We start from the raw sequence: 12,944 nt of genomic DNA on the forward strand, positions 1-12,944 counted from the left end.
CTTTGTTATTTGTGGGGTGCAGCAAACGTGCCATCGACTTCGACTTGTCCACAACTCTAGCCAGACTTCAGCATATCAGATTTCAGGGTGAGATATTACTTCTAGCTCGGACTGGATTCTCTCTCATTCTTGTCTTGATGTCCTTGAAGTTCGGACATAGACCATCTGTTTACTTGTTTTAGCTTCTTAGAAACTCTTAGATTTAGTAATTTGAGGATAGATGTTCTTGTAGTGATGACTTCCATATTTTGGGAATAATAAGTATTAATTTTTAGAAGTTATTTATTGGTTATATTAATGAGTTTTAAAAGTCTTCCGCATTGTATTTTGTTCGTTATGATTGGAAAATTGGTAAACATTGGGGTTTGGATTTGTTGGTTCGCTCACATATGAGGGTAAGTGTGGGTGCCACTCGCGGCTCGATTTGGGTCGTGACAAACTTGGTATCAAAGCAACGACTGTGCCAACACCAACACCGGCAAGACAGGGTGCGTCTGAGCCAGCCACTGGGGCTGTAGCTCGAGAAGGAGCAATGGCAAGAGGCCGCGGTAAAGGTCGCAGAGGAACGTCCTCTAGAGGTAGAGGACGAACACCTGGTCCAGCAAGTAATAGGGCGGTGATTCCTCTACGGACTGACGAGGTAGTAAGAGAGGGTGAGGAAGGAGAAATTGAGCAGGTGCAAGATGAGGAATTTCCACCCCAACCTACCCCATACATGATTAACCAGGTTCTTGCTTATCTTAGTGGGTTATCTGATCAGGGTCAGACACCTCCAGTGTTTCTGCACCAGCACCCCAGGTTCTGGGAGTACAACATATAGTTGTTGCGGCTCCCCGCATGGATGCATCATTTGAAATAGGCACATTCTCTCGATTGACAACAGGGCCTATAATGACGAGTTATAAGGATGAACTCCTCACTAAATTCTTGAAGTTGAAACCTCCAGTTTTCAAGGGTGCTGAATCTGAGGATGCGTATGATTTTCTGGTCGATTTTCATGAACTGCTACATAAGATGGACATAGTAGAACGATTCGGTGTTGAGTTTGTGACCTATCAGTTTCAGGGAAATGCCAAAATGTTGTGGCGGTCGTATGTTAAATTTCAACCAGCACAGGCACCACCTATTACATGGGCATCATTCTCCAACTTATTCATGGAAAAGTATATACCCTGCACTTTGAGGGACAAGAGGAGAGATGAGTTCCTAAGCTTAGAACAAGGCAGAATTTCTGTTAATGCTTATGAGGCTAAGTTTCATGCACTATCCAGGTATGCCACCCTGCTTTGCTTCAGTCCACAAGAGCGGATTCGCCATTTTCTGAAGGGGTTGAGGTCAGATTTGCAAATCCCAGCCTTACAGGTAGCTACTGCAGTAAAATCCTTTCAGGAAGTGGTTGATTTTGTGATAGAGGTGAAGGGAGTGAAGCCAGACAACTTGACCATGGCGTCGACATCTAAGAACTTTCGTAAGGGAGGCTAGTTTAGTGGTTCATACTCAAGGGGGCAGAGTTCAGGAGATTACCCAGCCCGACCTATTCAGTCTTCACTGCAGGCCGTAGCTGGGGTTCCATCGCAGACCAGCCAACATTCCTCTGAGTTTTGAGGTTATCCCCTGACTTCGTCGTTCTCAAAGAGACCTATGCTTGACCCCAGAGAGTGTTATGGATATGGAGAGACTGGACATATTAGGAGGCATTGTCCAAAATAAAGTTACAGACCCCCAATAGTTACAGGTAGAGGTGCTCATGGAAGAGGCTGCTATTCTAGAGGACGTGGTGGCCAAGGTAATGGAGGTCACCAAATCAACCGGGGTGGCGGGCAAACTGGAGCTACTGCAGCGCTACATGGTAGGGGCAACGGGAAGACAGGTGATAGGGCCCCTTGTTATGCTTTCCCCTGGAGGTCTAAAGAAGAGACATCTAATGCTGTCATCACAGGTAATCATTTGGTCTGTGATTGCATGGCTTCTGTATTATTTGATCCTGGATCCACATTTTCATATGTATCTTCCTCATTTGCTACTGACCTTGATTTACTTTGTGATTTGCTTGACATGCCGATTCGTGTCTCTACTCTCGTGGGTGAGTCTGTGATAGTTGAGAAGGTGTATAGGTCTTGTCTTGTTAATTTTGTGGGGAGCACTACTCATGTAGATTTGATTATTTTAGAAATGGTTGATTTTGATGTAATTCTGGGTATGACTTGATTTTCTCCAAATTTTGCAATCTTAAATTGTAATGCTAAAACTGTGACAATTGCCAAGCTTGGGACAGATCCGTTAGTGTGGGAGGGTGACTACATTTCCACCCCCGTTCGTATTATCTCCTTTCTTTGTGCTAAGAGGATGGTTAGTAAGGGTTGTTTAGCTTTCTTGGCCCATCTAAGGGATGATACTTCCCAAGTACCTTCGATTGAGTCCGTTTCGATAGTCTGCGAGTTCCCGGATGTGTTTCCTGCAGATCTTCCTGGTATGCCACCAGATAGGGATATTGATTTTTGTATTGATCTGGAGACGGATACTTGCCCCATTTCTATTCCGCCTTATAGAATGGCCCAGCGGAGTTAAGGGAGTTAAAGGCTCAACTTCAGGAGTTGTTAGGTAAAGGTTTTATCAGACCAAGTTCATCCCCTTGGGGTGCTCCTGTGTTTTTTGTGAAGAAGAAAGATGGATGTTTTCGGATGTGCATAGACTACCGGTAGTTGAATAAGGTAACTATTAAGAATAAGTATCTCATTCCTCGCATTGATGATTTGTTCGATCAGTTACAAGGTGCTTGTGTCTTCTCTAAAATTAACTTGAGGTCCGGTTATCATCAATTGAAAATACGGGCAGTAGATGTGCCAAAAACTGCTTTTCGCACAAGGTATGGGCATTATAAATTCGTAGTAATGTCATTTGGTCTTACGAATGTCCCTGCTGCTTTCATGAGCCTGATGAATGGGATTTTTAAGACATATCTGGATCTCTTTGTTATCGTATTTATTTATGATATACTGATATACTCAAAGAGCAAGAAGGAACATGAGGAGCATTTGAGAATTGTATTGGAGTTGTTGAGAAAGAAAAGGCTTTATGCCAAATTCTCCAAGTGTGAGTTTTGGCTAGATTCAGTGTCCTTCTTGGGGCACGTGGTTTCTAAGGATTGAGTGATGGTGGATCCTTCTATGATTGAAACAGTGAGAAATTGGGTAAGACCTACTAATGTTTCAGAGGTAAGGAGCTTTGTTGGTTTAGTTAGCTACTACCGTCAATTCGTTAAGGGATTTTCTTCGGTCGTTTCCCAACTGACAAACTTGACTAAGCATAATGTTCCATTTGTATGGTCGGATGAATGTGAAGACAGCTTCAAGAATCTCAAGACCTTGCTGACTACCGCACCAATTCTTACCTTGCCAGTGGAAGGTAAGAATTTCATTGTTTATTGCAATGCATGTTATTCTGGGTTGGGTGCAGTGCTAATGCAGGAAAGGAATGTAATTGCTTATGCTTCAAGGCAATTAAAGGTGCATGAACGTAACTATCCGACCCATGATTTGGAATTGGCTGCAGTTGTATTTGCATTAAAGCAATGGAGACACTATCTATATGGGGTTAAGACAGAAGTTTACACAGATCATCGTAGCTTACAGTATGTCTTTACTCAGAAAGATTTGAATTTATGGCAGAGAAGGTGGATGGAACTGTTGAAGGACTATGATATTACTATTCTGTATCACCCACGAAAAGCAAATGTGGTGGTTGATGCTTTAAGTAGAAAAGCAGGGAGCATGGGAAGTCTAGCTCACTTACAGGTTTCTAGACGCCCAATTGCTAGAGAGGTTCAGACTTTGGCTAATGACTTTATAAGGCTGGAAGTACTAGAGAAAGGAGGATTTTTGGCCTGTGTGGAGGCAAGGTCTTCTTTTTTTGACAAGATTCAGGGAAAACAGTTTGATGATTAGAAGCTGAGCCGAATTCGAGATATGGTATTGCGAGGGGAAGCTAAAGAGGCAAAAATTGATGAGGAAGGTGTTTTGAAAATTAATGGAAGGGTAGGTGTGCCTCGTGTTGATGATTTGATCCACACTATTCTTATAGAGGCTCATAGTTCAGGATATTCTATACATCCTGGTGCAACCAAGTTGTATCGTGACCTAAAGCAGCATTTTCGGTGGAGTAGGATGAAGCGTGACATTGTTGATTTTGTCACCCAATGCCCGAATTGTCAACAGGTAAAGTATGAACACCAGAGACCCGGAGGAAGACTTCAGAGAATGCCCATTCCTGAATGGAAGTGGGAGAGAATTGCAATGGACTTCGTGGTTGGTCTTCCAAAGACATTGGGTAAGTTTTATTCTATTGGGGTAATTGTGGACAGATTAACTAAGTCTACTCACTTCATTCCGGTCAAGGTGACTTATAATGCAGAGAAGTTAGCCAAACCCTATATCTCATAAATCGTTCTATTGCATGGAGTTCCACTTTCCATCATACCAGATAGAGGTAGGTAATTTACTTCGATGTTTTGGAGAACATTGCATGCAGAATTAGGTACTAGGTTGGATCTTAGTACCGCATTCCACCCTCAGACAGATGGACTGTCTGAGCGAACGATTCAGGTGTTGGAGGATATGCTTCGTGCATGTCTGATAGAATTTGGCGATCATTAGGATAACTTCTTACCCTTAGTAGAGTTCTCATACAATAATAGTTATCACTCAAGTATTGATATGGCCCCATTTGAGGCACTTTATGGGCGGAGATGTAGGTCTCCCATTGGTTGGTTAGATGCATTTGAGGTAATACCATGGGGTACTAATCTTCTAAGGGAATTATTAGAGAAAGTGAAATTCATTCAAGAAAAGCTTTTAGCAGCTCAGAGTAGGTAGAACGAATATGCAGATCGAAAGGTTAGAGACGTGGATTTTATGGACGGTGAGAAAGTCTTGTTGAAGGTTTCACCCATGAAAGGGGTGATGTGGTTTGGTAAAAGAGGTAAGCTAAGCCCAAGGCATATTGGACCATTTGAAGTACTTAAGCTAGTAGGGGAGGTGGCTTATGAATTAGTTTTGCCTCCAGGACTCTCAGGAGTGCACCCGGTATTTCATGTGTCTATGCTGAAAAGATACCATGGGGATGGAAACTACATTATTCGCTGGGATTCAGTTCTTCATGATAAGAATTTGTCTTATGTGGAGGAGCCTGTTGCTATTCTAGATAGAGAAATCCGCAAGTTGATATCAAGGGAGATTGCATCCATCAAAGTTCAATGGAAGAATCGGCCAGTTGAAGAGTCCACTTGGGAAAAAGAGGCTGATATGCAAGTAAAATATCCACATCTCTTTATAGACTCACGTACTCTTTCTCGCCCTCGTTTTTCTTGCTGTGATTATTCGAGGACGAACGATGGGTAAATTGGTATCTATTGTAACGAACTGTTTAGTCGATTCGAGCAGTAGAGTTTAGTTTTGAAAATAACTAACTGTGTTGACGGACCACACGATGGACCGTCACGGTCACGACGGACCGTCGAGGGTCTTGTTCCAAAACACTTAAACTATGAAAAATTTGGATACTGAGATCGACTCTCTAAACTTTACGATGGAATGGCAGGACGGACCGTCGTTGGCAGGACGGACCGTCACAAATCATTCCACAGAATTAACTCTATGAACTTTATGACGGACCTGCAGGACGGACCGTCACAGGATCCGTAAGTTCACTCGGGTCGGAATTCTGCTAAAGTTTTAAAAGGGGTGTTTTGGACTATTCATGCTTATAATTATAAAGTTAGTGGGTTAATGTTAATAATTCAATTACTTGGGGGTTAAAGGAGACAACTTAAACCTAAATAATGGGCTACTTTCATCATAATGAGTTATATGATAATTAGGGTAAAAGATAAAGAAATTGGAGAGGAAAAAAAAAGAATAGAGGGACGAACAAGCGAGAGCTAGAGAGAACGCAGAGGAAAGCAATGGTTTTGGGGGATACCTCGCTTGATCACGATCCTTTGGATGAGGTAGGTTATGGTTTATGCTATTCCGTAGTAAACTCTAAATAACGATTGATATGTATTGGGTAATTTTGTTAAATCTTCTATATAATTGATTGTGTGTTGCATGATGTGATTATGTAATTGTGATGGATTAGAATGTGGAGGTTAATAAATCTTTAATCCTCAAATCTCTCTAGTAAGATTACAACTAGGTATAAAGAATGATTGATGAACTAATAGAATGAGATTAGTGGATCGGAGTGTCACGTTCTGACACATAGTATTAGGGGATCGGAGTGTCACGTTTCGACAAAGAAGGTAGGGGATCGGAGTGTCACGTTCTGACACCAGGATAGTAGGGGATCAAAGTATCACGTTCCGACACCAGGATAGTAGGGGATCGGAGTGTCACGTTCCGACACAAAAATAGTAGGGGATCGGAGTGTCACGTTCCAACACATGGTATTAGGGGATTAGATTGTCACGTTCCGACACAAGAACGAAAAAGAGAATGAATTTTGAATTATGCTAATATACTCAGATTTGAAGAACCTAATTCATAAGTGACTACGGAGTGGAGGCTTGAGTTCTCACAGGTGTGCTTGGTGTTGTGGCCAATGGTTATTGTACTTGTTGTTGTCACCTGTTGTGTATGGTAGTCGATTTTATATTATTATTCGATATATATTGCTTTCTATTTTGAGTTGGACGATGATACCTACTCAGTACGTGTTCCTTGTACTGACCCATACTTGTATTTTTCCCTTTGTTATTTGTGGGGTGCAACAAACGTGCCATCGACTTCAACTCGTCCGCAACTCTAGCCAGACTTCAACATATAAGATTTCAGGGTGAGCTATTACTTCTAGCTCGGACTGGATTCTCTCTAATTCATGTCTTGATGTCCTTGAAGTTCGGACATAGACCATTTGTTTACTTGTTTTAGCTTCTCAGATACTTTTAGATTTAGTAATTTAAAGATAGATGTTCTTTTGATAATGACTTCCAGATTTTGGGAATAATAAGTATTAAGTTTTAGAAGTTATTTATTGGTTATATTAATGAGTTTTAAAAGTCTTACGCATTGTATTTTGTTAGTTATGATTGGAAAATAGGTAAACATTGGGGTTTCGATTTGTTGCTTGTCTCACATAGGAGGGTAAGTGTGGGTGCCACTCGCGGACCGATTTGGGTCGTAACAAAAAGAGAGAAAGAAATTAGATTAGTTTTTGGCAGAAATTCAACTCCACAGGAGATTAAAAAGGAGACAGAAATTATTGTTCATGTTGTATTACTTAGTTAGATAGAAAAAAACCTTAAAGAACTTGATACAAAAGAACAAAGTTTAAAGAATATTTTCAAAACAACAAAATTAAACTAACAGAGAAAATAGAATCAAAGATTGATTACAAACCTCATAAATAGATTTTTCTCAAACAAAGAAAATCGAGCCCACAGAATTTATAGTGTCCCTTAAGAAAATTATTTCCCTCAAATACCCAAGGTTAACAGAAGATATCCTTCGAGGTTAGAACAATATTACTCACCGGTACATCAGTACCTAAAATGACAGTGTCAGCGAACCACTCAACAACAATAAAATACACTTCGAATACCAGATTTAGTACTAGTAGAAGAAGTCCAGAAAAATTATTAATTTCTAAAATGAAAGGAAATTCCTAATTGTATAGAATACATAGGGTAGTTTTTCCGCATTCAACTTTACTCTGTTCATCCATTTAACTCAAATAACTTGAATATTTTTAGGTTTTTCAACGAGTTTACATGTCTCGTTATTCCTAATCATCTTTTGTTCACTCGCTTGAATTCTTCAATAGAACTAGAAACTACAAAGTTTGAACATTCCAGGATAACAAGATCACATATTCCATAAATTATTGGCAAGGTCTAGTGCCACTAACACAAAAATCATCATCGTTCTTCTCACAAGAAATCATTGAATCATCGTAAGTTGGTTCAACACACATCCTTCTGAATTATAAATATTCCAATCCCAATATGCATCTTTTATCCACCTTCACATCTCTAGCGATAGGAAATAATACAGGGCCAATTAAAGAATTAAAGATCAATCATTTCAAAGACATTCATCATATCCTCTTGAATTCTTACTTTAGCCCTATATTATATCCTGTCATTACTAAATCATCGACATAAAGAGAAATAATAATAATGTTAGAGAAAACTTTCTTGACATTAAATGTCGATTCACTCAAGCTTTTTTCAAACTCTAAGTCTAGCATATAATTATCCATTCAGTTATACAAGGCTATAGGAGATCGCTTTAGTCCGTATTGGGCTTTCTTTAACAAATAAACCATATTTTCATTCCCTCGTATGCTAAACCCTTCTGGCTGCTCAACATATATTGTTTCCCGTAGTACACCATTCAAGAAAGCAAACTTCATGTCCATTTGAAAGATTAATTTATTTTTTTGCCAGAATAGCCAAAAGCATACGAAATGTATCCAATTTGGCTATTGGAGCATAATTTTCATGGAAATCTAAAACCCGAACTTGTGCATAAATTCACACCACCAATCTTGCTTTGTGCTTGTTTACTGAACTATCTCGATTTAACTTTTTTCAAAAAATCTATTTCACTCCAGTCACTTTTCTATCTTGGGGTCTTTCCAGCGGCGTCCAAGTTTGGTTCTTTTCCATTGTGGTCAGCTCCTTCTTCATTGCATTATTCAAATTTTAATTGATTTTTACTTCTTCATATTCGGCTGGTTAAAAAAATAAGCAACATTGCATCTCTCATAAATATCATAGAGTGACTCGGTTTCCCTAATACATTGATCATCAACCAAGTCATCATAAACAAGTTGTGAAATATTGCTTTTAACTCGAGACTCCTCATTAAATTCCCATTTTATTGAACGTCTCTACTTACCCTAATCTTGTCTGATTGAGGTTGAAAGATCCTATCAGCTTTAGAAAATAAGCTATAGCTAATGAAGATTCCCAAATCTTCTTTGTTATCTAGCTTGTCTCTCTTAACCTTTACTACAAAAAAAAGGCAAATTTGCAAAGGCTTATTTATAGATAAAATAAAAAAATCCACAATAAAATCATTTTGTAGTGTTTATTTTAAACAATGGGATATACCTTATTTTGTGATAGTTTTAATGCGGGGGCTTGTTATAACCTCCCTAAATTTCACCAATTTTTGAGGTTTTGGGAACACCAATTTATTTTAATTTTTAGCATTTTTATTGTGGAGGTTTGTAATAACCTCCTAAACTTACATAAAATTGTGAAGATTTTAAAATGCCACAATTCATAGCCATTTGTTACACTTGAAAAATATTAGAATTAGATTAAAAAAAACATGAAAGATAGAAAACACTTCAGAAAACAAGGTAATCATTGAAAGTAGAAATACAACTGATAATGTATATTGCATGTTTAATTAGAATGAGAAGATCAAATTAAGTTGTAAATTGAATTGTGGTATCAAAGGACAAACAATTTAGATATTTAGGTTCATATTTCAAGAGAGTTAAATAATAGATGAAAATGTTACTTCTATAATATGTAATTGAATTGTTAAATTAAAAACTTTATTGAGGTCGTATGTGATATATATATACATATATATATATATATATATATATATATATATATATATATATATATATATTCATTGAAAGTAGAAATACAACTGATAATGTATATTGCATGTTTAATTAGAATGAGAAGATCAAATTAAGTTGTAAATTGAATTGTGGTATCAAAGTACAAACAATTTAGATATTTAGGTTCATATTTCAAGAGAGTTAAATAATAGATGAAAATGTTACTTCTGTAATATGTAATTGAATTGTTAAAATAAAAACTTTATTGAGGTCGTATGTGATATATATATACATATATATATATATATATATATATGTATGTATGTATGTATGTGTATATATAGACACACACAAACACACACATCAAAGTAAGAGGTAAATTTATATGATGATTATTACATGATAATGAGCACTATGTAAGTTAACTTAAATATATTTTCATGAGATGAATCTTTCAAAGTAGTGTATGTTAGATGTTTTGTCATACAATATTATTTAAGAATAAAAAATAATAACCTTCACCATAATGTATTAATAGCATGTTTCGACTTTAAAATGAGAAATCATTTGAGATGATATAGGTATAATTTATTTTTAATAAGATTAAGATGTCAAAATCTAATAAAATTAATTTGTGCATTTAAATTTTATTATTTGACTTTAAAGACAAGTTTTGAATATGAGGATGTTCTATTAAGACCTAATTACTATATAGTTAAGATTATTTTTACATGTAAATGTAAAATATATCTTTATCTAAAAATTAAATATAAATTTATTAAAATTTGAAATTCATCTTATACTATATAAAAAAAATAGTATTATGTTATAAAAATATATAATGTTGTTGTGATAAAATAAAATATAAATATAAATATTTAACTAAAATCACTATAATTAAATTACAATATTACCTTTTTTACATTTGTTTGATGTGAAATCACTTGTTAACGTTTTATCATTAAGCTATCAAATATGATAAATAATTATGTCAATTTTTCCTGAATTAAGAGTTATGTTGTTTTGTAACTTGAATATTGTAAGTGTAGTCTATCTTAATAATAGTAAAATTCAAGTTTCTTAATGCTGCGAGTTAGTTGGTTTGATCTAAGCATCCCTTACTTCTAACCCAAAGGTTTCTAGTTCAAGTCACCAAAGGAGCAAAAGTGGTAGGATGGGTTGCGAGTTCGAGTCACCATGTCAGAAAAAAGGATTGGAGCCCCTAGGGAGGGTAAAATGACAAAAAAAAAAAAACAAAGAAGGTAAAACCCCTTTCAAAAATAATAAATAAGATATTGAGACTATATTGTGTGAGTTATAAACCCTTTTACAGTGTAATTATTCAAGTTCTAAAATTATATTTATGGGGTTACGAATTACCACAAATTGATTTAGAAAACCACCACAAATTGCAAATTCAATTTGTGGCGGACGAAATGGAGTCTCTATTAAACCAGCACAAATATGCTCGTGGCATAGGTAATTGTTGTACCTTCTAAAACCGTCTCAATTATTTTTATGTGAGTCAAAAACTCCCACAAATTGATATAAAAAAAACTCAACAAAATGACCCTTTTTGTAGTTAAGAAAAACACATACATTCAAATATCTTGAGTTATTCCAAAACAGGTTTGACACCATACCATGCCTCAAATGGAATCTTTTCTTCCACGGCCCGCATAGGCTTTCTAATCAACAAGACAACATTAGTTATTGTTGCTTCAGCCCAAAACTTTTTTGGTAGATACTTCTCCTCCAATAAATATCTCAACATCTCCATGATTGTTTTACTTTTTCCCTCACTAACTCCATTTTGTTGTGGAGAATAATGGACAGATAAGTTGTTGCTCCATTCAAGATGGTTCACAAAGAGAATTGAACATATCTGAGGTATATTCCAGCATCTTCAGACTAAAAATTCATAAAATAAATCAAATAAATTCTTTTCAAATCATCAATTAAGATAACATAATACTTGCTTCCATTGAGTGAAGGAGTTCTATGTGGACCGCAATGATCGATGTGAATGAGTTTCAACTTTCTATAGCTCACCAAGTTAAATTTTTAAATGGAAGTCTAGTATGTTTCCAAGCATGGAAGCCTTACAATATGAGGAGTTCTCCTCCATGTTTGGTAAGCCATTTACCATTTTTCTCCTTTGATAAACAATCAAGCTTTGTGAGTGAAGTGCCCCAACGTTGTGTGCAATGTTTCTGCTACATTTAGCTGGCTTGGAAAATCTATGTATTCCTCGTTCAAGGGATTCAAGGAAAACCTTTTTCCCATAATTTTAATTCAAATATTTCCTGCCCAATAGAATCATGGATCAGACACATTTTATCTTGAAACAATAATTTAAATCCATTTTCTAGGAGTTTCCAAACATTAAATAAACTCTAATCAATTTCAGGAACAAATAAAACTTCATATATAAGTTTTGTACCTTAGTAACTTTCAATCACTACGGTCCCCTTTCTTTGCTCTTAGAGGTATTCTACATTTATAATCCTTACAATTGATTTAATTGATCTATCAAGTCCTCTGAAAAGCTTTTCATCACTTGTCATGTGGTTCGTACAACAATTTTCAACAAGTCAACTTTCTGAATTTTTGCATACAAAAGAGGTGGCCACAAATAGTTGAGATTCTTGTTGTTGTTCTATAATATGTGCATAATTTTGGTCGTTGTAATACATTCTCTTTGCAGATAATCAACATGACAGAGCTTGTGGCACTTTCTGCATTTCATATTAGATTTCCTCCAATGCTTGATGTAAGGATGATTTCTCCTCCCACAATGTTTGTGTGGAGGATATTTGTCGTCTCTGTTGTATTTAGTTGCAGAAACACATTTGTCGTTGTTGTCTCTTCGTAGTTTCCATGATTTTCTTTCTTTCCTTTTCCTTTGTTTCCCTTGGCACTTGAACCGAGATGAAACTTGTCTTGTAAGGCTCCCTCAATGGATCCCTCACGCCTAATCATTCTTTGTTGTTCTTCTGCCTACAGTGCACACAATAACTCTTCAAAGATATGTTTTGACATATCTTTATTATTTCTATTGAAGCAACAATTGCCTCATATCTCTTTGTAAGTTATAAGTATCTTTATACTATTCTTTTATAAGTAAGTTCTTTTCCAAGTATCTAACCTTATTGGAAATACCAAGCAGACTATCATAATAATTCTTATGTTAATTTACAATGATATTAATAGTTGGAACAATAAGAGAATTGTAATATGAAGAATAATATTTATTGAACTTCAAGTTAATTAAATAAGTAGAGGGGAAATACAACTATCACAGAACACGGACTACTAAAAGACTGCAAACATTCCTATAATATAGGAATAATTACAACTAG

At 36.2% G+C, this 12,944-nt stretch overlaps 1 protein-coding gene across 1 annotated transcript; it reads left to right on the forward strand.

Moving 5' to 3' along the window:
* The first annotated feature begins 891 nt into the window (after nucleotides 1-891).
* Nucleotides 892-12,457, forward strand: LOC138340595 (uncharacterized). The gene is made up of 9 exons (XM_069292480.1): nucleotides 892-1,271; nucleotides 1,770-2,083; nucleotides 2,462-2,563; nucleotides 3,181-3,405; nucleotides 3,553-3,794; nucleotides 3,945-4,326; nucleotides 4,885-4,977; nucleotides 5,149-5,306; nucleotides 12,290-12,457. The coding sequence occupies exons 1-9, from the start codon at nucleotides 892-894 to the stop codon at nucleotides 12,455-12,457; spliced, it is 2,064 nt and encodes a 687-aa protein (XP_069148581.1).
* Nucleotides 12,458-12,944: the final 487 nt, after the last annotated feature.

The sequence above is a fragment of the Solanum lycopersicum genome, chromosome 1, assembly GCF_036512215.1.
Source record: "Solanum lycopersicum chromosome 1, SLM_r2.1".
Taxonomy (NCBI): Eukaryota; Viridiplantae; Streptophyta; class Magnoliopsida; order Solanales; family Solanaceae; genus Solanum; species Solanum lycopersicum.

Bases quoted from the DNA above. Each gene is read 5' to 3' on its own strand.
- LOC138340595 (XM_069292480.1), top strand. From the start codon at position 892: ATGACGAGTTATAAGGATGAACTCCTCACTAAATTCTTGAAGTTGAAA. The intron at 3,406-3,552 runs GTAAGAATTTCA...AATTGGCTGCAG, and splicing joins TCTTACCTTGCCAGTGGAAG to TTGTATTTGCATTAAAGCAA. The intron at 3,795-3,944 runs GTTTCTAGACGC...TTTGATGATTAG, and splicing joins GAAGTCTAGCTCACTTACAG to AAGCTGAGCCGAATTCGAGA.